At 42.4% G+C, this 27,552-nt stretch overlaps 1 protein-coding gene across 10 annotated transcripts in view; it reads right to left on the bottom strand.

Annotated features, from left to right (window-relative positions):
- Window positions 1-27,552, bottom strand: part of LOC308092563 (unconventional myosin-IXAb-like) — a 133,306-nt gene that overhangs the window by 7,118 nt on the left and 98,636 nt on the right. For 5 of the 10 annotated variants that reach the window (XM_080438529.1, XM_080438532.1, XM_080438534.1 and 2 more), the window contains 26 exons: window positions 27,173-27,292; window positions 25,900-25,975; window positions 25,462-25,605; window positions 25,077-25,116; window positions 24,230-24,352; window positions 23,615-23,695; window positions 23,299-23,409; window positions 22,287-22,409; window positions 21,172-21,321; window positions 16,854-17,173; window positions 15,301-16,641; window positions 15,087-15,174; window positions 14,699-14,932; window positions 11,875-11,975; window positions 10,686-10,774; window positions 9,149-9,378; window positions 8,330-8,446; window positions 7,786-7,983; window positions 7,143-7,190; window positions 6,766-6,877; window positions 6,106-6,167; window positions 5,152-5,344; window positions 4,116-4,244; window positions 3,729-3,834; window positions 2,609-2,740; window positions 1,957-2,080 (listed from right to left, as the gene is read on the bottom strand). In XM_080438529.1, coding sequence (XP_080294655.1) covers window positions 1,957-2,080; window positions 2,609-2,740; window positions 3,729-3,834; window positions 4,116-4,244; window positions 5,152-5,344; window positions 6,106-6,167; window positions 6,766-6,877; window positions 7,143-7,190; window positions 7,786-7,983; window positions 8,330-8,446; window positions 9,149-9,378; window positions 10,686-10,774; window positions 11,875-11,975; window positions 14,699-14,932; window positions 15,087-15,174; window positions 15,301-16,641; window positions 16,854-17,173; window positions 21,172-21,321; window positions 22,287-22,409; window positions 23,299-23,409; window positions 23,615-23,695; window positions 24,230-24,352; window positions 25,077-25,116; window positions 25,462-25,605; window positions 25,900-25,975; window positions 27,173-27,292 — 4,592 coding nt within the window. The remainder of the gene's footprint in view (window positions 1-1,956; window positions 2,081-2,608; window positions 2,741-3,728; window positions 3,835-4,115; window positions 4,245-5,151; window positions 5,345-6,105; window positions 6,168-6,765; window positions 6,878-7,142; window positions 7,191-7,785; window positions 7,984-8,329; window positions 8,447-9,148; window positions 9,379-10,685; window positions 10,775-11,874; window positions 11,976-14,698; window positions 14,933-15,086; window positions 15,175-15,300; window positions 16,642-16,853; window positions 17,174-21,171; window positions 21,322-22,286; window positions 22,410-23,298; window positions 23,410-23,614; window positions 23,696-24,229; window positions 24,353-25,076; window positions 25,117-25,461; window positions 25,606-25,899; window positions 25,976-27,172; window positions 27,293-27,552) is intronic. The other 5 variants (XM_080438531.1, XM_080438530.1, XM_080438533.1 and 2 more) reach the window with 4 other exon arrangements.

Below are 27,552 nucleotides of genomic sequence, written 5' to 3'. Positions count from 1 at the left end.
ATAAAAGTATTCTGTTATTTCCCTTTGCAAGTCGCAATAGACAAGACATACATGTTATTGTTTTAATACCTACAAACTGCCTACACATAGCATTGTTAGAATTCCCCAAGGCAGTCGATCGGTGCCGTTGGCCACAAACTACTTTACTGGCAAATAGCCTGGGCAGCATATCTTTTCGTGTCTATGATCCGGTCGGGAGCGGAAGTAACTCTACGTCACCAGGCGCGTCATCCGCGTCATCAGGTGGCCGGATGGGCAGATCCGGAAAGACGTCACCCCAAAATAGGTCCGTCCTAATAAAATCCTTGATAAAAGTTTAGCTTATTTTTTAAATATAAATGTGCGTGCACTATCCGGAGACTATTTAGCGTCTCTATTATCCCACGGGGAAATTCTATTCCATTTAAATAGGGATTGGGGAACCAAAACAAAGCGACACCGCAAAACCGGATGGGCAGAATCCGGAAAGAGAATTATTTTTTCAGTAGGCGTGGCCTAGACCGGATCATATGGGTCTTTAATAACGCATACCAGGCTTTCCTCCGAGGTGGAAAGACTGGTGACGCGAGGTTAACTGGCAAAATGAGCCAGCCTGATGGCTAGCAATACTGAAAGGTTTAAATGAGTAATATTATCAATGGTCTCAATATTTAACTTGAGTTCCATGAGTTATTCTGTGTGTCCTTGTGTTTTAATTAAACAGCAGGACAAAACTCATTCAATAAAATTACACTTTATAACAAAAATTTCCAACCCTCAGCTATAAGTGAAAACCGCTATATTAGACAGACATACAGATAGCTAGAAGAGCATCGGTCTACAGACTGACAGACAGCTACTGAGACAACAACTGTGACAGACAGCAAGTGTGGGCAGTGCCGGCGTGCTAACGGACAGCTCTATGGACGAATGGGCTGACAGACAGGACAGGCAATGGTGATAGTGGGCGGGGGTGACACGGAGCAGTGGGAGGGGCATACATACCGGGGTGGCAGTGCGGGTTATGCTCATAAACCTAACAGCAATTAGTACTGGTTTCTGGAAGGAGGGGTAGGATAGAAGAGTGTTAGGGGGCATTGAATAGAACAGTGGTTCTCAAACTCTTTCAAGTCAAGGAACCCCCAAATTAATATGTATTTGGCCAAGAACTCCCATCTGAAAAACGTTTGTGCCAGGGACCCCCCATACAAGGTTTGTGTTGTTAAAATCCTTTGAAAATAGCAGATCTACAAGCTCACGTTGTGAACTTGTAGAATGGCTATTTTCAAATAGCAGATGTATATACGGTTAAAGGGACCCCTCAAAGGACCCCTGGGAGTCCAGAGACCCCACTTTGAGAACCACTGGAATAGAAAACCTTCATTGAACACTGGAGGGCTGGATAAACCACTAGGTTAAGCTAGGGATCTGTTCGAAGGTCTTTTTCATGTGTTCTGTTGGACTACCTCGATTCTGACTCGTGTGTGGATGTTGTTATTCTTTATATGAAGAACAATTTGTGTTTAGACAGATTTTTGACAGAATCGATCCAATTTAAAGCTGATGACCGTCTCTGCGATCTACGGTGAACTGTATGAGAAGGAGATGATGATGTTTCCATCATGACCTGTGGTCGGCCATGACAGCCCCTGTTGGAGGGTGGAAGTGACATGACATCTCAACGTCTGGCATACAGAGTGAAACAGGAAGTACACACTGTCTGGAATGGGTGGGTCATTGGTATAAATACATACATATACACATTTTCAGGAAATGGAAGAAAAAACTGGAGTCCTTTTTTTGGAAATGTCATTACAACGAAGTATAAAATGGGTATATATATGGAGATACAAGGTTTCCTGCCCGACAGCAATAATATGATTCTATTATTATATTTGCAGAATGCTTTGTTGCTGGACTGTGCTATACAAATAAAGATTAGATTTCTGCTCATATCCTACAGTCTGTTGGTCTTACCAGAGACTTTCTGATGTGAGTCAGTCGAATCTTGGCTTTGCTCTCAGCGAACTCCAGGCTGCTGATATCTCTGAGACGAGCTATGTATTTACTCATCTGCTCATTAACAATCAGCTCCACACACCTGCAGAGGAAAGATGGCGTTAGCATGGAACAGACTGACAGATAGCATGGAACAGACTGGAATAGCATGGAGCACAATGAGATCGCATGGCACAGACTGAGATAGCATGGAACACAATGAGATAGCATCGGACAGCGTTGCGGTCAGGCAAGTGGAATCTCAGCCTTGAAAACAATGAGATAACATAGGAGATACTGACATAACATGGAACAGACTGGAATAGCATTGAAAACTATGAGATAGCATGGGACAGACAGAGATAACATGGAGCAGACTTAGATATACATTAGCATGGAACAGAGAGAGATAGCATGGAAGAGACTAGAACAGAACATAAGAGATACGATTAGGCTGCATCTGAGGGGAAAGTAATGGACTAGGCTATAATAGAATAGCACAGAACATAGTAGGACCAGATAGACTACAACATTTTATATAATAGAAACAGAATAGAATACAACGAAAACAGAAGAGTAGAATAAAACCAAATAGAACAGAATAGCGCAGGAAGTAACAGTGGAGTCGTACGCAGTGGTTTTGCTGATGTCCTGAACACTCTGCAGTGGGTCTATGGTGTCCGGGCAACGCAGGATGCAGGGAGCGAAGACGATGGCCAGAGCGTTGGCTGACATCCTGTTGGTGTCCTCCTGAAGACAGATCCTACAATACCACACACACAACACAACACAACACAACACAACACAACACAACACAACACAACACAACACAACACAACATACCAGAGAATGTTGGTTAGTTAATCTGACTCTTATTCATCATCACAGAATTACAATGAGAAGTAGCATGTCTGAAAATTATTATCGTTTTTACTGGTAGTAACTGCAGTAGTAGTAGTGTTGTATGGCCTTTATATTTTGTGTATGTCACATTTTTCAGGCCAAGGACCCCTTAGCTGTGAAAGAGATTAAGCAGGGACCCTAGTACATGTCCTATCCTATATTAAAATTGCCTAATGGGTGGACGGTGGATAGCACAAACGTAACATGCAGACTTGTGAGGCGCACCGCTGCCCTGATCCGCACCAAACTTGGCACAAACACTGGTCAGGGGTCTGCCATCAGAATAGCCACACCAGGGGCCATGTGTGGCCCTCAGGGGTCCCCATCGGAGGACCCTGGGGGCCCCCCGATGGGCCCACACATATACACACACATGTGTGGCCACAGACACACTGTTGCTCCAATCCTCACCAAACACCAAATGCTGTTCAGGGGTCTGGCATTAGAAGTGTCACACCAAAAAACCTACATTGCACACATATGGGGAACTACAGCAGTGTTACAGCAATGTTTAACACTTCAAATGGCCATAACTCAGTGACCATTACTCTGATCAGCGTAATATAGGACTGGATTTGAAGATGATTGCTACGAAAATAATCAATAGTTGCAGCCCTACTACAACCGAGTGCTGAGACCTGGCCATGCATTGTACTCTCTCCTATCATATATTAAACTTGAAAGTGTTTATTTGACATACAGTATAGTACCACTGGTACTAGTTGTAGTATTAGTTGTGTTGTGTGCAGTACACTGTAGTACATCATATGTACTAGCAGTAGTAGCAGTGGTGTTAGTATGCAGTATACATCCCATGTATCAGCAGTAGTAACAGTGGTGTTACTGACCTGATCAGGTGGAAGATGAGGCGTTCCAGCGTGTAGAGGTGAGTTCTACTCAGCTGGTCAATCACTGAATACACACCTCTAAGCACCTCCCTCCTATCTGGCTGACCTACACACACATACACACACAACAGGGTTAGAACATTCACAAACACCTAAACTTTACGGTAATTCAGTGATTTTACTGTGCAACATTCTAATGCTTAAATGTATGCGCTGTTGTACGGCTTGTTGGTCTGCTATTTTCAGCACGTGACACGGCTGTACGATGACGTATAAATCACGGTAATCTTTGGTCTGACCTAGGCTTAAGCGCACACATAGAACCTTCTCCACAGTGGAGACCTGTCACTATAGCAGCTAGAGACAGGTCTCAGCAGTGCCTCTTACCCATGGCCCTGAGGAACTCCTTGTACAGTTCAAAGGTCATGAGAGGGTTGGGAAGGTCGCGGAGCCACTGTTTGAGCACGCTAGCGATGACGTGAATGTTGTAGTCATCCAGGCTCACACTGTTCACATCTGGAAACAGAGAGGGGTGTTACACTGAGTTCACTGTTCACATCTGGAAACATAGAGGGGTGTTAAACTGAGTTCCATCTGCTGAAAACACATCAATCTGACAGCACTTTTATCTGTAACAGAGAGGCAAATATGTATCTACTGTATTAGCAGACATACTGGATTTACTAACGTTAACATCTGAAATGGAGCAAAAACTGACACACTAAATAAGCTAACTGACATGCAATGTGTTTTATGTACATAATAGAAGGAGATTAAATAATATATATCAGTTGTTCTATTAACACATCGGGTGCCAAACACATCGGGTGTCTGAACAGTGTTTTCACAGAGTAGCGCTTCGGTGCCGAACACGGTCTGAACCGTGTTTTCAGTCTTTTCGTTTTTTTCGTTTTTTTCCACACAGGAGGGGCTGGAGCAGCTCTGGAATCACCCATGGTGAGAAGGAAAGGACAGATGGATCACCGTGCCAAAAAACATGGCTCCCATCCGCTTCCGTTCTATCTCCTTCTCTAAAACCCCTATAACTCCGAAACCTTTTACGCTGGGGAAAACCACTCATTTTGTATGCACGATCGCTCCGCCATTGTTACTCGTGTGAGAGATGTTATCCAGGCGTTAGCCAGCAAAATGAACGCATTCTTTGTTTCACATGGATTTCTCGTCTTGGAGTCTACAGCTTAAACAGCGCCGCGCAGCTTAACGGTGAGATTTCTGGCACCGAACGTAATCTGTTATTATACAATTCTGGCACCCAATGTGTTAACAGAGAAAAGTCGCATCTGAAAAAAGTTTGATAGTATGAGGAGGTGTCCAGTAAAATCATTTTGTAATGAAATACGTCATCACCCTCCTCCCCTCCTCCTTATTTTTTTAATTGGACCAGACCACCATCAATCCCCACCTGTGTCCAGCCCCAGCCGGAGTTCTTTGATCTTATTGGTGGAGCCAGACTTCCTGTAGATGCCCTCTGTGTACAGACCATGCATCTCTATGTAGTTAATGAGTTTCTCCACTAGGTGGGGCACCGTTCGCTCCTCGCTGGTGAGACGGGACAACTCCACTCCATACTGCCTGGAGGACAGCTCCGGATCATACTGGAACACAAGTCAGCAGGAATGCATCACATGTATTCTCCATTTACATTGAGAGGTCTGAAGAACTTGTCTTGGTGCTTGGTAACATAAAGCACACAGACAACACTGTTACAATGTAAATGATGAAACACATCAATTTACAATTTAGGCATTTAGCAGACACTCTTAATCCAGAGCGATATACCGTAATCAAGGTAAACACAAGGTAATACATCAAATGTATAGAAATAGTCATCTAGAATCATAGGTAAACCAAGAACCTATAATCAGTCTAAACAGTGTAATATAAAAAAAAAAAAACTAAAACAATAATCTGTACATTGAAACTATACACACATCAGAAATAGTGTGATAATATTTACAGCTCTATAGCATTACACATGCTACACATGGTAAGGTGTCCGTCTGTACAGGAAAATTAAATAACGCGTAAACATTCACAAAGAGAAAGACAAAATTACATAACTGAGATAAATAAAAACTGTTGTCAAAAGTGTACAAGTACATTAAAGAATACAGAAACTAAACTATTAGAAGACATAACTGATTAAATAAAGTTACTGTCACAGAAACATGAGCATTCTTTAATTGTGGTTTTCTCATTTATCACAAACTGCTGTATTTACACAGATACTGACAATGTCCCTGATTTCAACTAGGTTTCTTTACATCTTGTGTACGAGGACAAACAAGATTTACAATTTCTGCTACAATATTGTAAATTTCAAACAGAAATCAGCCGCATTAATACCCCACCCTACCTTCTTGCTACACCTGGTGGTCATCTTGGAGCAGCACTTCCTGTGGCAGGCGTAGCGACACACTACACAAGAAGAAAAACAGCTCAATCACAGCCAATCAGAGCAGCTCTAATTCATCCACATAACTACAGTATGTCCCTGGAACCCAAAGATATAAACAAAGGATAAGAGCATCAACTAATCTCCCAAAAATATTGAAGGTAGTTTCTGAGCTCTCTGAAACACACTGCAGCTTTCCTCTCTGTGGTAAGAGATGAAAATGACGGCCAGTGACACAGCATCATTATTCATTACTCCCAACCTCTCACAGTTCCTGTGAGAGGTTCATCCACCACAGAGAGGATGCAGGCTGAGGGTGGAGACCATAACTAGATAGAACATCATATTCTATGACAGGACTGAGAGATTGTACTGAGAGAGAGATTACTGCAGTATAACACTTAGATGTGTGTGTGTGTGTGTGTGTGAGAGTGAGTGAGTGAGTGAGTGAGTGAGTGAGTGAGTGAGTGAGTGAGTGAGTGAGTGAGTGAGTGAGTGAGTGAGTGAGTGAGTGAGTGAGTGAGTGAGTGAGTGAGTGAGTGAGTGAGTGTGTGTGTGTGTGTGTGTGTGTGTGTGTGTGTGTGTGTGTGTGTGTGCGTGTGCGTGCGAGCGTGCCCTTACATTTGCAGACACATGCACGGTCCATCATCCAGATGAGAGAGGAACAGTATTCACAGTATGTAGGGATGCTGTACTGGGTGGACTTGAAAATGTGGCCGTCGTGTTCCTCAACCTACAGAGGCAGTAGATGGACTCAGGTTTTAGAGATTACTTTAATAGACATAGAGTTACAATAACAAGTCAAAAGACAGGCAGTGGATTTGAACTGGATATGAACTCATGAAACAAGTAGGAACCTCCAGGATATTATCCCAGGCTTTTATTTGAAATGTAGAGATGGCAAACATTGACATTGACGTGACGAACTTAGTGATGGCGCCATAATTGGCACCATGGTGAGAGAGAGTGCAATAAAGGTAGAGAGAGAAATTACTTACAATGTCTGTTTCCTTCTTCCTCCCCTTCTTACGTTCAGGTTTAGGAGCCTGAGAAGTCATAAAACCAGAAAATAATATTTATTTTTAACAGGATTCCTACATTTAACAATTCATAAATACAGGAAATGAGGATTTTGTGATTTATTGCCATATCGACAATGTTGTTTCTTTGTTTATTTTCACATATGAAATTGTAAATGCAAATAGACATTAAAAAAACGACATATACAATGAACACATATTATAGTGAAGTACTGGTAGAGCCAAAAAGCCAGAAGGCTTATAACTTAATAATAAGTTATACAATACAATGTGTAGACTGTCACCACAGCACAGCACGACATGTACTGTACTTCTTCAAAGGTTTGTTCTGAGAGGCAATGGATGTTTTGAGACCTTGATTGGTTAAGGGTTTACAACCTTTATCATTTTTTCACAGCTGCCACATTGTGCTCTGTTTAATATTTAGGGTAACTATATTAAGTTTAACACTGCCAGTGCTTACCTGTATGGTTGTACTGTATTTGCTTCATTGGCTTACAGTGAAACTTTATTTTATTTTATATACTTTCTTTTTTTATAGCAAAGATTCTGATATTGTTGCTATTTGTCGGATGACAACGTATATATAGGGCTAACTCACCCTGCCCAAGGTTCCCTCAGTGGGTTTGTACTCGGTCATGAACTCATCCAGGAACACCTTGAATGTGTTAACCCAGACTCTGACTGGAGACTCCGACTGGAGACTCCAGTCTCTCTCCTCCACACGCATACTCTTCTCCAGGATGTGTTCAAACAACGCATACAGGTCCTTATAACGGATACTCCTCCCATCATCCATCTGGGGCAGGAGATGAAGGTGAGAGGAGAGGTTATTGCAGGATAGAGGACAGGAGGGACATTTATCTCACTGTTCTGCTGCAAGAAGCAAAACTTTAAAAAGGATGCACACACATGAAATGTTGTCGTGTTAGTGTATTAATGTATTGTCACATTGTTATTGGAGCATTTATTTGTTTATAACAGACTTTCTTTCTTTTTCCAGCTGCAAGAAACCCCACCCCTCCCAAGCAGTTTAAAACGAACTATTCATGAATGTCTCCGGATGAAAGCGTTAGTTGGAGTGTTTGGTGTGCGTGTGAATGCGTGTGTGTGTGCGTGTGTGTGTGTGTGTGCGTGGTACATACAGCCAGAGCAGTGGAGTAAGAATTGAAGATGTTGATCCTGAATTCTTTCAAGGCTTTCTTAAAGACAACATCCACCATTGTGTCCTTCTTACTGTCCTCACACTCCAGGTCCCCGATCTGGACAAACACAATACAGTTGTTATTTGACAGCTTAATTGAACAGTAAAGTGGACAGAGACAGGACAGACATACTGTCCGTACTGTCCAGACACAGGTCAACATTTTTTACATCATACCAGTTGATTGGGGACACATGTCTAATAGGTTTATTTTGTTTTTCTCAACGAGAAAAGTGGTGCTGTTGCAGCAGTAGTTGAAATATGGTATTACACTCGAGGGAAACAAAGTAATAGAGTGAAATTTAGGCACAGGCGTGATTAAAACACTTCTTTATTGAACAATACGGAATATTTAAGCGGTCCCGTTTGACAGGTAACATCCATGGCTTGAAGTTATCCAATTTATAGTTTTAATTTGTACATGTATGGAGACATAGGACCATTAATATCCAGTGGATATTTGGGGTTGACGACTGAGACTTGACAGAGAAAATCCAAACATCGATGAAAGAATCTCTGTCAGACTCGTCCGAGGCTAGGGTAAAGGACATATGGAATGATTTACGTAAGTCAATGCAATGTCCCCAGAGGTTTGCAAAACCAACATGTGTGCACAACATGTGTGCACAAGAATGTCAGTTACTGAAGCCTAGAGTAGTCATTGGTTGAGGTAGGGGTGTATGTTTGTTTGTGCGTGTGTGTGTGTGTGTGTGTGTGTGTGTGTGTGTAGAGAGTGTGGTGTGTATGTGTGTGGTCTAACCTTCTTCATTAAGAAGTCGTTCATGCTGCGGTAGTCGTGTGCTGACGTCAGGATCTCTAGCCCTTCATTGTGCCAGTGAGCATGCTCCAACGCCCCGCCACTGATCTTCACGCTCCTTCGCCTCCTCCGTGGAGGAGACGGCTGCCTGTTCTCCTTCAACTCCCTGGGAGCCGCCCCGTCCCCCTGAGGAGCTGCACACAGCTCTGGGCTGTGAGGAGGAGACGTACCGTCTGGAAGGAGAAGAGAGGAGGAAAGAGGGGATATGGGGAGAACTGTTGTTATATACGAAGATAGACCGTGATGGGTGGATGACAGGATCTGTATCTGCGAGCGTTCTCTTAATGGATAGTTAAAGACCATAGAAACTGTGAACTTGTGAAAATCTAAAGTTTACATCTCAAATAAACACTGACTTACACACAATGTAGTTATACTCTATATATTATACAGTAGGCCTATTTAGGTATTAAAGGTAGGGTAAGTGATATTTTTTGGTTAAAACAAAAAGCTTTTTGTTTTAAAAAAGGTTAAAGCTCTATATTCTGATAGTAATCAATGCTATTGAGTGTCTGTTCAGTAACAGGGGTCTCCCCATCTTTCCAGCTCTTTAATGAAGAGAAAATTCATTTTCAGGTAGGTGAAAAACTTTCAGCCAATCAGGAGAGAGTACCCATTTATCAGCTTCATTTTTATAATGTTCCAGTTCCAATCTTGTCTGCTCATTTCTTTGTGTCATCACTTCCAATTTCACATGTTTAATCTGTAACCTGACTGAGTTCTCTATCCTGATTGGAATCCCGACCTGAAAATGCATTTTATGTTTAATAAAGAGCTGGAAAGACATGGAGACGTATGTTACTGAACAAACACTCTATAGCAATGAGTACTATCAGAATTTAGAGATACTTAACACTTATTTTAACCAAAGAAAATCACTTACCCTACCTTTAAGTGTACCACTAGATTGTATGTTCTTTAATATAGTTATGTACTGTACAGTATATAAGAAGTTATTTAATACTAGCTTGTATGTCCTTTAAAGTAGTTGTAATGTATTGTTATTACTACTAGCATGAGTTTAACAAAATAACTGCACTGCAGAACCAATTCAAAGTTTGGGGCAGGCATATGATTGGTTTCCAAACCAATAGCCGTAGGTTTGTTACCAGCCACTCTCGCCTTTAAAGCCCCCAGACTTAAAGTATGGGTAGGCAGAAATCTCCAAAATGCCTGGCAACAGAAGACGTTCGGAGCACATGAGTTTCCTCTCGTGGTATCAAAGCTCTCTGCTACTAGCCTGTTATGTGCTCTTACCATGTGTCTCTGCTACTAGCCTATTATGTGCTCTCACCATGTATCTCTGCTACTAGCCTGTTATGAGATCTTACCATGTGTCTCTGCTACCAGCCTGTTATGTGCTCTCACCATGTGTCTCTCTTCTTACCATGTGTCTCTGCTACTAGCCTATTATGTGCTCTCACCATGTGTCTCTCATCTTACCATGTGTCTCTGCAACTAGCCTGTTATGTGCTCTTACCATGTGTGCTGGCCTGCTTTTCTCTGGACACTTTCTTGTCTCCGTGTTTGCTCTTGCTCCAGAAACGCATCTTCCCTTTCACCTTGCTGCTGAAAAACACACAAACATCAAATCTCTCCCATATCATCTTCATGCTGACAATGCACAAAGCTGCCAGACAGAGCTGACGGCAGAGTGTGTTCCATACACTTGATTCATGCTTTGTGGTCTCCGCTGTCTTGACGGTGCAGACCTGACCGTCTCTACGAACATCAGGTCGTTTCACGGTTATCGTGGTCAGAGACCCGGCACACGTAGTATAGGGGCTAACATTATATCAATACAAGTTACAGAAGCATGTCCAGTGTCATATTATCCACATTTAAAACAACAGGTATGATTTTATATGTTGTGATGTGTTTCTGATACTGATGACTACATAAAATAATATCACATTACACAGTTATATTACATACTAATATATAAGCAAATAATTTCTTTGTAGAGTGGCTTAAACTATCTGCATGGTCGCAGCAAAAAAAAAACTAATTATGAACCAGAAAAGCGGTCTCTGTTCCAACACAAACTGGAGGTATGGGGTGTATCAAGCTAGCTCTGGTGTAGTCATCACCGGGTTTGAAATCAATCTGCACCAATTCACAATTTAGACATTTAGCAAACACTCTTATCTAGAGCAGCTCACAGTGTTTATTGAACTCTAGTCAATATCAAGGTAAATAATCACATAAGTAGAGAACTGTGTAGGGCCTCAAAGGGACTAGAACACAAAGAACCTAGAAAAAAGTAAGCTAGAACCCAGAACCTAGCATTAGTCTAAAAACAACATGCTATCTCTAACATGCGCTCCATGTCAAAAAGTGATTGTTTTAAAGTGTCACATTATGCTATGTCGTCATACAAAATGGGGGCGAAGGTGATGCTGTGGTCAGTAGGTGAGACTTGAAACAAACAGGGCCAAACAAAACAGTATTCAACATATGAAATAGAAGCATTTGCTATCTTACATATTTACTAAATTGCTGAGTATGACAGAAGTGACGTTGATGACGTAGATGGTGTTCTGAACCATGGTTCATATTAAGGACTCTTATGTGTGAAAACAATCTTAGGTCCAGACTCAAGCAATCGGGCCAAAGCAGGAAAACCTCCCATTTGTTTGGTCCTAAAGCGAGGCCGGGGGTCAGCCTACCTTCCATCCTGGGTGGTGGAGCTCTTTCTGGAAGCCTCCACCTTGCCGAGGTCCCCTGAAGACATGGTCTTATGGATCTTCTTCTGCTCTTTGTGAGTTGACTGGACAGAGCAGAGAGATGATGGTTAACACTAACTACTACGTGGTTCTTTCTGTCCTATGATGGTTAATACTATAGATATACACTGTGATTCCTGTATAATGGTTAATACTGACATATCGTTGCTGTCGGGTGGAAACCTTGTATGTCCAAAACTGTTAACCGTTTAAAATAGTGAAAATAACCGATCTACAAGCTCACAGTAAGCTTATAGAAATAGATCAGCTATTTTCACTCATTCTGTGCGACACTCTTGTATGATCAAGTAAGGCATTAATCTATGAAAAAACATAGAAAGTTGAAATATGGAGATACAAGGTTTCTTTATGACAACAACGATAGACTGTACTTCCTGTCCGGTATAGTTAATACTAACAGACGTACACACAGTGCTTGGAACAGTCCTTGCTTAACTGAGGAATTCAAACCTGCGTAATGTAATAATGCTATTTCATCATAACTAATCACTGAGCACGTATTGCACAGTATGTTGTCCATCTACAGGTATTTGCATAATATTCCACACTGGAGAAGGATTTTGCATAGCAGTACTACATTATACGTTTCTATCTCTGTCTATGCACATAGCTATACTGTTGAGCAATGAGGCTACAGTTGTGAGTATGACAATAACAATGTTGACATTCCCCCCCCCACATTGAACTAAGAGTTGCATCAAAAACCTTGGCCTCTAGGGGGCACTGTAGGTTTGACAGAACAAAGTCCATCAACTGAAGATGGTGAAACTATTGAAATAGTACTCATATAGTTATGGATACTATTGTTATGAGACAGGCTGAGACAGAGTGCATGCTGGGAAGATCCTGTTAGGAGAGGAAGGGAGTTAGACCAGAGGAGAAGAGTTACTATGGTAACAAGTTTGAATGGCTCCAGCATGCATGTGGAACGGCTGGCATCCAAGGCAGTGGTAAACTCGGTGTCGTTGCTCTTAGGATTAGGATGCCACCTCAGGCAACAGGCAACAACTATACTGTTTGTTTGTAATCAACAAACAAACAGTATTGTTTGTTGATTACTTTTGATGCAGTAATGGTCTTTTCTTTAGTCTTAAAAGGCCTTAAATTGTCCCTTCACTCAAGTTCACTGTCATCTGGGGACCCCCCTGGGTTAGAGAGAGTCCTGTAGCTACAATATTACAGGTTCAAATCCCACAACAGACAGGTGTCCTTGAGCAATAAAATACTGTACATTAATAATTGTATTATTGTCAATGTAGAAGTTTCTGTCAACAAACAGACAACAGACTGGTGAGGGCAAATAACAGATATTGAAAATGTTGACGTCGCTCACTGAGAATAGCTGATCTACAACGTTGCGTCACGTTGTGAGCTTGGCTATTTCCGACAAGTGACACAGTCTTACAATTATAAATCAGCCTTCAGTGTTCGAGAGACCAGACAGAGACACATCTTTCAGATCAGATTTGAATCAGATTCTCAACATGAATGAGTCATCTCTCGATGAGAGAGACCAGCGCGGAAGCCTGGAATATGGGGTGACAAGAGGTGAAACCTGTGGCTTAGTGCGTTATGGGGCTTCTGACCCATGAGATCACAGTACATGTGACTGCAATGTGGCCGTCTGGCACAGCCAAGACAAGTGGCTCTTTGAGGGATATTTTTCTCCCTTTTTCATCACAGTGAGCTGACCGGTTCAACAGAACTGTGAAACGACAGAGACAAAGGATGTCATGCAGCATGGGTCATGATCCCGACTTGAACCCATGCATGGTTCTTCTGTGTCTGTGTGGTCACAACATTGACTGGCTGAGTCAGCAGGACATTCCCGCTTTGTGTGAAAAGTTACTGCGTGTCGTTTTCCACCTTCAGACAAGATGGCGAAGACTCGTTCAAACAGCTGTTATACAGGCGGAGAAACGGTTTTCACATCTCCAACTATCCTACAGCAGCAGGGTTAGCAGTGTTAAAAGGTTCTTCTGGCCCCCCCAGAAAATAGCCAGAGAGGAGCGTGGAGGTCTTGTCAGTAGGAAGGCGTACATTATCGGTCGGTCAGTCGGAGGGGTTACTAGGGACTCACAGAGTAGGGCTGCATGACATGCACACAAAAAATATTCTACCTGTAATATGTACAAACTGTAAGCTGCTCTCACATGTAGCTTTTTCTCTACATACATTCTTTCTGTGTGGGAAAAAAGGCACCACATTCTACACAGCACCATGCTCTAAGGAAACAGTCTGAAAGTTAAATGTGTTTTCCTTACATGAAAATGCATTTTATTGCATTTTCAGTTCAATAACTGTCTCAGAATTAGCTATAGAGCTAAATAAAATCAGTAGTTCCTGGACAGGAAAAATAATAATAATTGCAGCCTCTTGAGATTTGGAAATCAGATTAGTCAATACTGTTTCTGTTCCGTTTCTGATTCTCCTAAGAAAACTGTAGTAGCTGTTTGTGATGCTTGCTTCCTGAGCTCAAACTGGCATTAAATAAGTGTTATTTATTTGTGCCTCCTGCGTGAAGCTGTTCATGTATTCTCTGTATTAATTTCCCCACATAGATTACAAGCTGAGAGTGAGGAAGGTGTTCTGTAGTGTCTAGATAGTTATTTTTAAAACAGCAGGTGGTTGTCTTTGTGCCTGTTGTCCACAGCATTGACCCTGTCCTCAATGACTGTCATTTCCTGTGTGACTCATCGTGCAGCCCTATTTCAGAAGTCCAGGAGGCTTTTGTTGGTTTATTTACCATCTCAGAGTCACTGTGGAAGTCACCTCCTTCAGGGTGGTGGGGGAGGCGTGTTGGGGGGGAGAGGGGAACGGGCAGCGTGCGGGATGAGGAGGGGGCGGGGGTGTAGAATACATCTTCATCGTCATCTGATTGGGTGGCGCCCTCAGAGTTGCAGCGCGTCAGGAAGTCGGAGCGTGTCCTGGACATGCGGGCTTTCTTTTTTTTAGGACCTGGACGACCCAGCAACTGCTGCTGCCAGGCAACCAACCACATGGGGAGGTTATCATCAAGGTTAGAGATTGTGTGTGTGTGTGTGTGTGTGTGTGTGTGTGTGTGTGTGTGTGTGTGTGTGTGTGTGTGTGTGTGTGTGTGTGTGTGTGTGTGTGTGTGTGTGTGTGTACTGTACCTCTCGGTTTCTGGATGCTGCGGTACTTTTACTATCATCCCTGAACAGGGTCAGAGACCTCTCCTGGTTCACCAGATCCTTATCAGACCTAACCAACAACGAAAACAACAATTTGATATCAATAACCACGATGAATAACCTTGAAAAATAATATCATAAAATCACATCAATCCACATTGGCATTCAATATTGTGTAGTGGAACAGTGAACTCACTTAGAGAAGGGCAGTTTTCGTCTGGGCGGCGAAAACACAGAGCTTGAAGGCTTCTCCATCATGTTTACTATAACTTTCTGGGCTGAGCTCTTCTTCTGGGCCTTTGGTGGCTTGGTGTCAAGGGTGGGGCTGGGGGTGTCCTGGACAGGCCTACCTGGCTTCTTCTCCTCCTTGCTGGGCAGAGCATCAGGAGCCTGAGCCCTGGGCTCCATGACAATCTGGATGTCCACCTCTGATGAGCACACTCCTGGTTGTTCCTCATGAACAACATGAGTGTTGGAAGGCAAAGAGGACCTGTCCTTCCCAGATGAGTCTCTCTTTGCCTGGGTGGCGGTTTGTAGAGGCTGTCCATTCTCCAATCTCACCTCTAACCCTGCAATGGAGGTCTTGGGGGAACCGGTTGAGGCTACACTTGTATGAGAGGCTCTTCCCTGGGCTTTGGCTGCCTGCAGCTCTCCTTCATCCGCAGGGCTTTCCTTCTGCATGCTGATTACCACCACCACCGGCCGCCGAGAGGTGGACTCTCTCCTGTCTTTGTAAGGTCTGCTGGGGCTTTCAAATTTGGGCTCCTGCACAGGGCTTTGGTCAGCAGCGATATAAAACGTTGCACGTGGAGTGTCTTCTTTGACCCACGGCTCCACAACCATTACTTTTTCATTTAAGTTTGAATCTCTAAGCCCCTCGTCAAATGGTACAATCTCAGGATGGGACGACTCCAATGGTACAATCTCAGGATGGGAGGACTCCAATGGTACAATCTCAGGATGGGAGGACTCCAAGCTGAGGTCAAGGGGACTGACAGTTGATTGGCTACCAAGGTTACTAGAACCCTCGGTTTCCATTCCGTCCACACTTAGAAGTTCAAAGCTCCCATGGCTCACCGGGGATCCTTGGGGTGAGGGTTGTTGGTCGTGGGGTTGGTCCTCCAACTCACCTGGGGCAGTCCTGTCTGCGGCGGAGGCATCTTCAGGGAGAGGACTTCCTCCTCTGTCTGTGTTTCTTACCTTGAGTAGCTCCAAGCTGAACTGGGCCTGCTCCAGTTCTCTCATCCGCCTGCTCTCACGCTTGGACCGCGTCTTGTGGCTTGTTTCATCAACGTTTCTGTTTTGAGTCTCTGAGTCCTCTTCTTTGTCAGCCTCAAACATGTCTGTTGACTCTGGCTTGGAGGCCAGATGTTCCATGGAGATGTTCTGGATGTTGTATCCAGAAACAGAGAGGTCCACCATGGCTTCAGAATCCTGGCCCGTCATGCTTTCTGCCTCCTCTTCCTCTGCTTCTAGACTCTTCTGGTCATTCAGTAGCTGTCTCTCATGTAATTGCTGCTCCTTCAGTTCCCTGAACCTGAGGATGTTATCAACCATCAGTGTATACAGCAAAATACATTTTAGTAGTCACCACCAACTGTTGGAAAGGTACTATTCCAACAATTCACAAATTATGAAATATTATTTATTCCGTTTTCGAGACAGCAGAAAAATGACCAAAACAGACCAAAACGACATACAGTAAGCAGACGACATATTGCATTTTATTGCCCTTTCTCATCAATTTACCTGAGACGTGCCAGGTATCCTAAGCCAAGGGCCTGTAGTCCTGTCACTACCCTGTGAATCCTACTGTAGTGACTCCTTTCTCTGTACCCCCGCCAGGCCGCCTGAACTGTGATGGCCGCAAGCGTCCGGCGGTGACGGCAGTAGTTTCTCCAACTCCTCTGGAGGACCAGGACAGAGTCTTTACACAGCAGGAACCTCCTGCGGACCAGGTAGCCCCTCCAGGCTGCCTGCAGGCATACCGCTGCCCCCTCCTGGATGGAGGCAGAGTGGTCGATTGAAGACTCCCGAGACTGCTTGAGGAGGCAGCTGCGCCACCATCGCTATGGAAAGCAAGTAAGCAAAAGGAGAGGGGGGTGCGGGTGAATTGGAATGGGGGTGAAGAGAAAAACAATATTAAGTACACAATACAGTTGGAGTGTTAAGAGGAAGCAACGCCACCATAAATGTGGAAACTGGAAAGGAGATAGTACATGGAGATATGTAGAAATACAGGTGAAGTCCTTGTAACCAGACATAAGGTACAATAAGACCTAAATGATGCGATAGGATACTATAATTTACTGCTCACAGCTGTAAATTAAACTTTAGATGCAACAATAGGTCATCATTGATAACTAGCCTCGATCTCCAGGCTTTTATTTTTTATTTTTGCTAAAAAATAAAAGCCTGGACCAACCAGTTGATGTTCCGGGCATAGGGAGTCTTTCATTTCCCCAACCAACCAGAGTGCAGTGGGCGTCGCTCCAAATGTGACGTCAGGGCTCTCAATGCTACACATTGGGGAGGAGGAGGGGCATGGGGCGGACGGGGGCTGACGGACAGATCGGTGAACCAATAGGATCCGGCAGAAAGTTTCTCCGCAGATTTTGAACCCGCCCGTCTAGACATGATATCAGACACGCTAGGGCAGTCTATTGAGAACTGTCTCCCATCTTACTGTAACTGGGTACTGTTTACAGTTGCCAATGTAGCAATATGATTATCACCTGTGCAGCACCTAATTAATTACTAAAAGGACCAATGAAACTAGGAAGGCTAACATTATTTTCCATACATCTATATAGAGTAGACAAGTCATTTGTTTTGTTACATCTATATCTATAAATGGGAATGCACGGAATCTGTGTGTGTGTGTGTGTGTGTGCGCGTGTGTGTGCGTGCGTGTCATGTACGTGTGTGTTTGTGTGTGTGTGTTTATTTTCCTGAACCAATTATTTTCATACGCTTGTCCATCTGTCTCTAATTGACTTCAATGCATTCCATCAAACGTCCGGCTCCAATTTGCTTCCCAGGTGCGTAGTGCGCAGTAGCATGCCAGGTGTAGAACGCTTCCATTCCTTCTTTACTTGGCCTTGCCATTACAGCAAGTTCAGAAAAGTAATCAGTTAAGATGGCTGACATTAGGGTACAATTCTGGAATTGGGATTGTAATGACATTTCACCTCTATGGTTCTATCTCTATGTTACTGCAACAGACCTGCGGTCCCAACTGACTGACTTTGGACCCCCTTTCTATTCTCAGGTTGGATTCAATCAAAAAATACTGTACCTAATTTCACCCAGGAAGGTGTTTATCCCAAACACAAGAACATTTGAGTTTTTTCATCATTATCCAAGCCCCGATCCTTAGTTGGCTCCACCAATGGAAGTCATAACTGAGTACCAGAAGCTAGTGGAACCTAATATCCCTTATATTTCGTAACAGTGTGCTTTGTGTGGTGATAAGGAACTAATACAGATGTTCTTTATCACATACAGTACACAACCCTGTGCTTAGTCAACTAAAAAAATCCGGACAAAGACACATCATAATCATTACAAGAACTCCTATTTTCACTAGACAGCTACTGCGGAAATAGACAAACGCACCCATGATAGATGTGCACTCGCTGCATTTGTAAGACATGGGTGAAACTGTAAACCATTACCCACATTCCCAAGTTGGTTTATTTATTCAAGGAAATACGACTTTGAAGAGAGATGGAATCTACAATGTTAATATTTAAAACATTTCTAACATTTCTTTTTTAGTTCCCAGTTTATTTAATCATCCGTTTAAGACCATTCCTGTTCTTTTTCTACCAGACGTTCAGTGGCTGTGATTGGGTTTGTTTTCCTTCAGTCTGACAACGATCTGGACGTCTCTCCTCTCGACCTCGTCCTCTTCCAGGAAAAACATGCCGTCCTGAGTTCTGGATGTGCCATTATCCCCCTCTCTGTTGTTCACTCTCCTCTCTGTCTCTCTCTCTGTATCACTCTCTCCCTCCCTCTCCCTCATCCTTCGCCCAGCCCCTCTAATTATTGATCTCCTCAGTTTCAACTGCTTTTCTTCTCACCTGATTTCCTCTCTCCCTCTGCTTCCCCTCAATAAGTCTCTCTTTCTCTTTGTTTCACGGGGCACTTGATTTCATTGTACACTTGTGTTCAATGACAAAATAAAATCATCCATCCACTAATGATGGCCTAGTAGGGTGACTCTCTCCTGACACAGAAAGGTCACGGGTTTGATCCCTATAAGCAGTGACATGTTCCTGGAGCTGAAACTGTAACACTATACCCGCTAGCCTGTTTCAAGTTGCTCCACATCCACGGTGTCAGCTTAACTGACTGAAACATAATACTGTCTTTCTCTAATGTATCTCTTGTCTCATCTCACTTTCTCTCTTGACCGCTCAGTTTTTTTACTTCTGTTACTCTCACCCCCTTCAACCTCCCCCACCCCTTCCCCATTCTTTTTATGTCTCTCTTTCCCCTCTGATGAGAACAAAGTGTTAGATGAGTCAGTGGTGTTCAGAAGTGTTCTCGTTCCATGCCCCGTCTGTGTTTGGACTTAAGTGTAGTCTAAACACCAAACCTGTTCGTCTTCATCCCTCTAATCACTGATAGGAAGATTAAACGGGTAAGTGTAGGCACTATTTCTCTTTCAGTACTCTCCCTACCATATACAATATATCTCTGCTGTCCGGCCGCAATCAGCTGACTCCAAAACGCTCATTTTTCAGGAAATGAAAAAAACAAAATATACGTTTTTCAGGAAATGAATAAATCCTTATATTTTTTTAAACAAAGCAATACTGCCTCATCAAAGTTGGTATAGTGACTTTATATATTGTCAGATACTTGCATGTATCATTATATTATCACCACTTTACCCAAATCCAGCTCAAGAGGAGTTAGGAGTTTTGTCCGAACAGCTGACGCCTGACAATAGCTCCAGTCACAGCGGAGGGAGAGGTTTCAAATGGGGGCTTGCTCTCCTCATTAAACACTTCATAGATTTTAGAAAAAGAATTACTTGTTTTCATAACATTAGCGTCAGTGCTACGTTTGATAAACAGGTACACTGCATAGTTTTAACAGACTACGGGGGAAAAAACCTGCGTTGTTACAGTTTGTTTATGTCCGCAGCAGATCTGTCCTCTGTCTGTCTGCACTCAATGCGTTGTGCTGTGGAACGGCACAGCAGCAGGAGGAGAGGGGGTGGAGTTGCGTGGTTTGACGGACAGTTTGAGGATCCAATGGAGTTGGGAGGTTTTGTCAGAGGTGATTTATGATACTTTTCATTGGTTCAATTTTTTTTTTTAAACGTAAAGGGTGTTCAATCCGCCTTGATTTATAAAAATACAAAAAAGCTGAAAATGGAGTTGGCTGGTTCAGCGACGATATACTGTACAGTGTGTATGCGTGCCGTACATATATAGTACACAAACAGTATATATTTATATACACACACTGTGTACTGTATATGCTCCATCACACACTCACCGCCAAAGGGGAGAATTCTCCCCTTTTCAGTCAATGGTGTTTACCGCCAAAGGGGAGAATTCTCCCCTTTTAAAAAAAATAATTATTTTGTTTTTGAATTTCTAAAAGGTTTCTAACATTTTTGAGTATACATTTTTTTCCGTTATTCACAACGAATTAATTAAATTAACAAATAAATTCACACAAATAATTCACACAAATAATTCACATAATAATTCACATTTTTTCTATTAAAAAAATATAAAAAACCCTGGCAGTGGGTGAGTACATTATGAATAAACTCTGGCAGTCAATGTGTTAAAAGTTTATAATCTCTTATAGTAATATTGATTTTGGAGGGTGGGACATTCATCCCTATAAAAAAGCGCCGTCCGAGTTATGTCCCGATAGGAACAGAATCGTAAATCATGTTTTGCGGTGAGCGTTTGCCCCAACTGCCACTCAAAGCGACTACTGGCCAATAACAGCACATCTTTTCCGGGACTTGGCAAAACACTGTCGTAGATTGTATATACGCGGACGTGACATACAGTAGCTGGGCCTGCAGTCTCACCTGTACAACACAGGAAGCCTTCCTCATGCTGACAAAGTGCTTCCTCTCCAGGACGGCCCTGAAGCGGCGCTGCAGGGACACGATCCTCCGCAGGACTTCCTGGTGTAGGAGGGTCTGAAGACGCTGTCGCTCCGCCTCCCGCAGGAACACCTGGGTCAAGACAAGGAGGGTTTAGCCACGCCCGCCGATGTAGAAGAGAGGCGTAGACACGCCCACGTCTCTTGATAGAACTTTCCGGGGTTTTTTTCCTACAAATTTCTTTAAATAAATCATAAAATCAATCTGAGAACACAAGGATGTGTACACGTGCAATGTTAGCTTACTGCAATGTTAGCTTTGACTCTATCTTTCGCTTTATTTACTGGATTCTGTACTTGAACCTGTTCTCATCTGTATCCCGTTCCCTCCTGCTATATGAAGACCGGCTTCCTCAACAGGATCAATAAAGTTTATCTTTATCACAGAGAAAAATGATCTGCTTTGTTATAGACTGATGCGTGTACAGTACACACCCCCTTCTGCAGAATACTGCAATTTAGACACACCCACTGGTTCTTAAACCACATGAACCCTAGTGTCCTCATTCTGGGGCAAACATTTGGCGAAAATGACAGATCTACAAGCTCATAACGAGTCACTTTGGCCGGGGAGTGGGACCCCCATCTGAAAATATGTTGTGCCATTATCCATACAAGACCTGTGTTGTTAAAATGTTTAAAAAACATTTCAAATTGTTCACTTTTCTTTTAGATGACAGTGAAGTGACAATTTAAGGACTTTTAATACCACAAATAAAGAAAAAAGACCATTACTGTATCAAAATGAATAAAAAAAACTATACTATAAAACCTGGTGAAACATTGGCCAAATTGTCAAATAATGCAAGAAAGAGGCAATTTTCTTTTTTTTATTAAATATTTTCACAATATCTATCTGTGGAACCGAGTCAAACTAAATGTAATGCCTGCTTACTACATTCCAAGTGCTTATCGGGGTGGGGGGTCCCCAGTTCACATAGGATTATTTTGGTGGGTCACGGCCTGAAAAGGTTGAGAACCCCTGGTGTAGCAGCTGAAGAAACCAGTAACCCATGGAGGTGGTTTGCAGGCTCATACCATAGTGTTTCCCACTTGATAGCCTGCTGGCTGCAGGTGGATCTGCCTGAAGAACTCTCTGATTCCAGACTTGGTTGGAGATGTACCCCGTGGCAGGAGAACGTGGAAGTGACGTACAAAGTCCTGGGAAAATGAGTTGTTTGGTTGGTAAAACACATCAACATACAATGTGACACATACATCAGATACAATCTTTATAGCAGGGGTCGGGAATTACATTTGGCCTCAGGCCATTTTCTTTTTTGATGAAGGGCCAGAACATAATCAATGGCTAATTTAAGAACTGGAACTTGCGACAGACCGTATATATATATATATATACGATACAATAACAACTATATTAATTCCTATAAAAGGCTAAGAAGTCAATATTTGTGTTTTTACAGATATACAAATATTACCCTCCTCACCGGCTTCCCTCCCCTGAACACGGGCCAATTATGTTAACATCTATGCTCGACAAAGCCGTATGCACCGCGGTGGACCGCGGCTTTTTAATCCTACTTAGTTGACCTCGTCTTTAAAATGTACTTTCATGTGCTTTTTTCTGCAATCTTCTCAATAAAGTATTCAATTGTTAAAAAAAAGGTCTCTTCTTAGATATGGAGAGTAACAGTGTATTGCGCCTTACGGCATGTGAAACACCTGCCTGTGACTCACTCTCAACATTGATAAAAAACATTCTTCAGGTGGGGTAGATTCTCTATTTTGGACATTGTAGTCTATATGTCAGGACAGTCAGATATTGTAAAGTATTTAAGAAATACTTTGCCGGGTCAGATATTATCGCCAGTGATGGGCCAGTTCTGGCCCACAGCCCGCCTGTTGCCTACCACTGCTTTAGAGGGTGCACTTCTATAAACAAATACATGTACCACCGATGTCATGTAATAATCACTCTCTAAAAAATGTTTTTTCACAGAAGTTACACCGATAATCTACCAAGAAAACTAGAAACAAAACAGGGAGGAGAGCACACAAAGCATCCATCCATAAGATGTTGAGGGCTAACCTGGAAGGTGTACTTGATGCTGTATCCTGATTGGCTGATGCGGACAGTCTCCAGCATGCCTGTGTACCTGAGTTGTCTCAGGACCAAACTGTCACTGAACCTCAATGGCAGCTGAGAGAGAGAGAGAGAGAGAGAGAGAGAGAGAGAGAGAGAGAGAGAGAGAGAGAGAGAGAGAGAGAGAGAGAGAGAGAGAGAGAGAGAGAGAGAGAGAGACTCAGGAATTGATGGAGCATAGTGGAAAGTGTATTACTGTAGTTAGAAACAGTACTGAATGATTACTTAATTGAACTCATAAAGGTCTGACGACTTCACTCACCTTCTCAGCATTGGCGCGGATACACTTGACAAAGTAAGGCTCTGACTGGCCCAGAGTCTCCATCAGTTTGTTCAGAGAAGCCTGAACACACAAATCAACAGGAACCAATTCCATCACTATGTGTGTCACAGTTATTCATGTTGTAAATGTTATGTATTTGAATTTATTAGACCAACATTTTGGCTTCATATTTTAAATATATATTATATATATAGTATAGTTGTGGGGAAGTGGGGTGGTCCTTGGGGATTGTTCAAAATATAAGATAAGATAGATAAGGCCTTTATTTTATTATTTTTTATTATTACTTTATTGCAGGTTTGTACAATCCATGTACACGTACAATCCATTTCACCCATAATATCTTCATAAATTATTCACTTATTTAATTAATATTTTTTTTATACATAAACAAACAGAAATTAATAATACAAAGAAAGAAAAAATGGGGTAAAGAAAGTAGAAGTAAAAATAAATAAAAAGGCCTTTATTGGTCCTTCGAGGGAAAATCAGTCTCCACTATGCAAGTGGTCCAGAGCTTTAGAAGTCGTGCAAAACTCATGAAACACACTTTCCTTTTGACTACAATGTGGTGTATGGGTCTGGAGAACTAACCTGGAACTGGGCACTGATACTGGGCGGTTTCTTCTTCTTGTGCAGGTGGAGGAGGGATTTGGTGATACGGTCGTGGAGTGTCACACTGCTCAGGTAACGCAACGACTTCACATCCAGCAGATGCTGATTAAAGACAGACAGACAGGTAAGCAGACAGACAGGCAGGTAGATAGCGAGACAGACAGAAGGACAGGCAGGCAGGCCCAATCTCAATGTCCGTATTCACAGACTTTAGACCCGATAAGTCTGCAACGGCTCAGGGCACTGACTCATTTTCGACAAGAACATGAGAGCTCTTTCGCAGACCTTTTGAGCCCTTTATATGCACACTACTGTATGTAAGTTTGCATTGCTGCAGTCTTTGCTTGAGGCAATAACTCATAATTCATAGCGCTGGGATATTAAAACGGGGATGACAGGCGAAGCGTGCAGTTATAAACATTTATAGAACGATTACATATGGAATATGAGCCTCAATTAAATGTTATGGCTAGTAGCAACAACTAGTGTCGTCATGTTAACGTGTGACATGTTAACCCATTTAGACCTGGAACGCCTATACGTAACTATACCTTTTAATCCGGGAACCCCTTTTGGGGTTGTTGTAGCTATGTACAGTATATAGCAACATAAATGTTTTGTAATTTTTGAATAAATATTTGAAGTTTTTCAGAATCGGCCTCAGGTCTAAATGGGTTAAAGTTAAGTAAAGTGTGTGAGGGTTCAGTGCTCAGGGCGCTGGGTGGACATTGAGATTGAGCCACAGAGAGATAGAGTCACATGAATACTGATCAATAATGATTGGGTGTTTGGTCCAGGTAATTCAGGTAGTAATCATCACAGTTACCTTGGGCAGACTGAGTTTAGGTTTGTAGTTCTTATTTCTCCTGGAGGAAGAAAAGAGATAGTTTACAGTTCGTTAGCGTCTATCAGACAGGAAGTAGATGGGAAAAAAATAATAAGAGACCAGGAACAGGAAATAGAAAGGAAACGGGTAATGTGTAAATAATACCAGACCGCTTAGAACAGTTTACAAAGTCATGTACAAAGAATTACAGATAATAGTTCTATGATCCTGTGTGTCTGTGTGCATGTGCGTGTGTGTGTGTGTGTGTGTGTGTGTGTGTGTGTGTGTGTGTGTGTGTGTGTGTGTGTGTGTGTGTGTGTTGGTCATGTTAGTCTGCCTGTCTGTCTATTTGTCTGTTACCTATCTATTAGTCAGTCTAACTCACAGTAGTATTCCCTGGGCTCTCTCTAGTAGTTTACTGTTGGTGGAGTTGATGAAGATTCCATCCTCTTCCAGAGTTGGACCCCCTGCTTGGGACAGACGAGACATCCTGGAGTTGCGACCGTTACACCCAACCACAGGACCGTCCCTGCAGGGAGGACACATGGAGCATAGAGAGAGGGAGAGAGAGAGAGAGAGAGACAGATTCAGGTCAGGTGTGGAATAAGCCAGAGAGGGAAGTGGAGGGATGAAAATGTAAGGAGGGGGCATATATATATATGAGAGAGAGAGAGAGAGAGAGAGAGAGAGAGAGAGAGAGAGAGAGAGAGAGAGAGAGAGAGAGAGAGAGAGAGAGAGAGAGAGAGAGAGAGAGAAAATAAAAGATAAGTGACCAAAGTCTGGAAATAAAATCTGAAACATCAAAACTGATGTGGTTACCTACCAGTTGGACTTGTCATTGAAGGTATTAGATCCTTGAAGGTCAGACAGGGGGGTTCGAGGGTTCCTTCTGCCAACGCCTGCAGGACACAAGTCTCATATTAAAAGGGTAATTTTGCTATTTTCCCTACTTACCCAGAGTCAGACAAACTTGCAGGTGCTTTTATTGCGTTTCTGTATGCAATTTGAAGGTTCTTTGAACTGTTAGCTTAGTTTAGTGTACTGTAGCTCAATTCCTAGATCTGTTTGTGAGAAAGCAGCTCTCAAAAGCATAAAAATAAACCTCTTAATTTCTCTGAAGATCAATATTATGTTGCTTATTTCACTACAAGCAAAGATGCAAAACTATATCAGCCAAACTAGTTTAAACAGTTATTATTATTATTATAATGCAATGTAACGTGTACAAAGTATTCAACGCGCACCCTTGGAGAAGGTCTATTTCCCTACTGTTTCATTAGAAAGAAAGCTGCTCACTGAAGCCTACAGCTGGTAGAGCTCTGATGATTACAGAGGACTGGCTCATAGTAACATTTGGAATCAGATGGAACATTTTCAGCTTAGTTTATTTAAGTTCAATCATGCTTTAACGTTAGCGAGCAATATGCTCTTTTACAGCCATGCCAGTACAAGCATAATCTTCTACCGCTGGCCAACATTTCCATACTGCAATTCATTGTGTCCCTTCGACCCTGACCTGAGGCAGAGGATTGTGGGAGTTGTAGTCTTACCAGTGTTGATTTCGTCGACTAAAACTATGACGAAAAATGTTCGTCAACTACCTTTTTTCACTGACGAAAACTAAATAAAAACTAAGCTATGGTGACTAAAACTAAGACTAAATATATTGACAATTTCGTCAACAAATAAAAACTAGACTAAAATGTTAGGGAGGGGGACTAGTGGAGAAGAGATCCAGTAGAACTAAGAAAAGTCATTTTATGTTTAGTTGCACTCGGGTGTTGCGCTCTGAAAATAGCAGATCTACAAGCTCACAACGCGGCGAGAGCTTGTAGATCGGCTATTTTTCGCATGCAACCAAGTGTTAAATCAGCCGTTATGACACCATCAAGGCATCGCCAAAATACATTTTAGTCGACTAAATCAACTGTAGATTTAGTCGACTAAAACTTATGGTATTTAGTCGACTAAAACTAGACAAAAACTAAAACATTTCAGATGACAAAAGAATGACTAAAACGAAACAGAATTTTATTCAAAAGACTATGACTAAAACCAAATCAAAATTTGCTGTCAAAATCAACACTGAGTCTTACTGTATTTCTCGTCCTTGCACCTCTGCAGAATCTCCAGGCTCCGCTGGTGAACAGGGTGATGAAGAAAGCTAAAACTCTGCACTGCCTTCGGGACGGAACAGGACACAGCTGAATCGTTACCTGATGAAGGGACGGATGGGTCGGAAAAGAGAGAGAGAGAAATTGATTTAAAGAGTAACTAGTAAACTAAGCACAGCACTTTTACCACCTGGGAACCACTGCATTTGGGTAGTGTTGTTGATTGATTCAATTCAAAATCTTGACATTTTAATGCAGCCCCATCCGACTGAGACTTGTTTTTCATGGTCTGGACTGGAGGCTTGTTTTAAAAATCAAGAATTTAGTTATACATATAGTTTATATATACTGTTTTGTAAATT

Source organism: Gymnoscopelus braueri, assembly GCF_963280865.1.
Source record: "Gymnoscopelus braueri genome assembly, chromosome: 9".
In the NCBI taxonomy this organism is placed as follows: Eukaryota; Metazoa; Chordata; class Actinopteri; order Myctophiformes; family Myctophidae; genus Gymnoscopelus; species Gymnoscopelus braueri.
The sequence above is the reverse complement of the archived record's forward strand: the minus strand, read 5'-3'. Positions and strand labels throughout refer to the sequence as shown.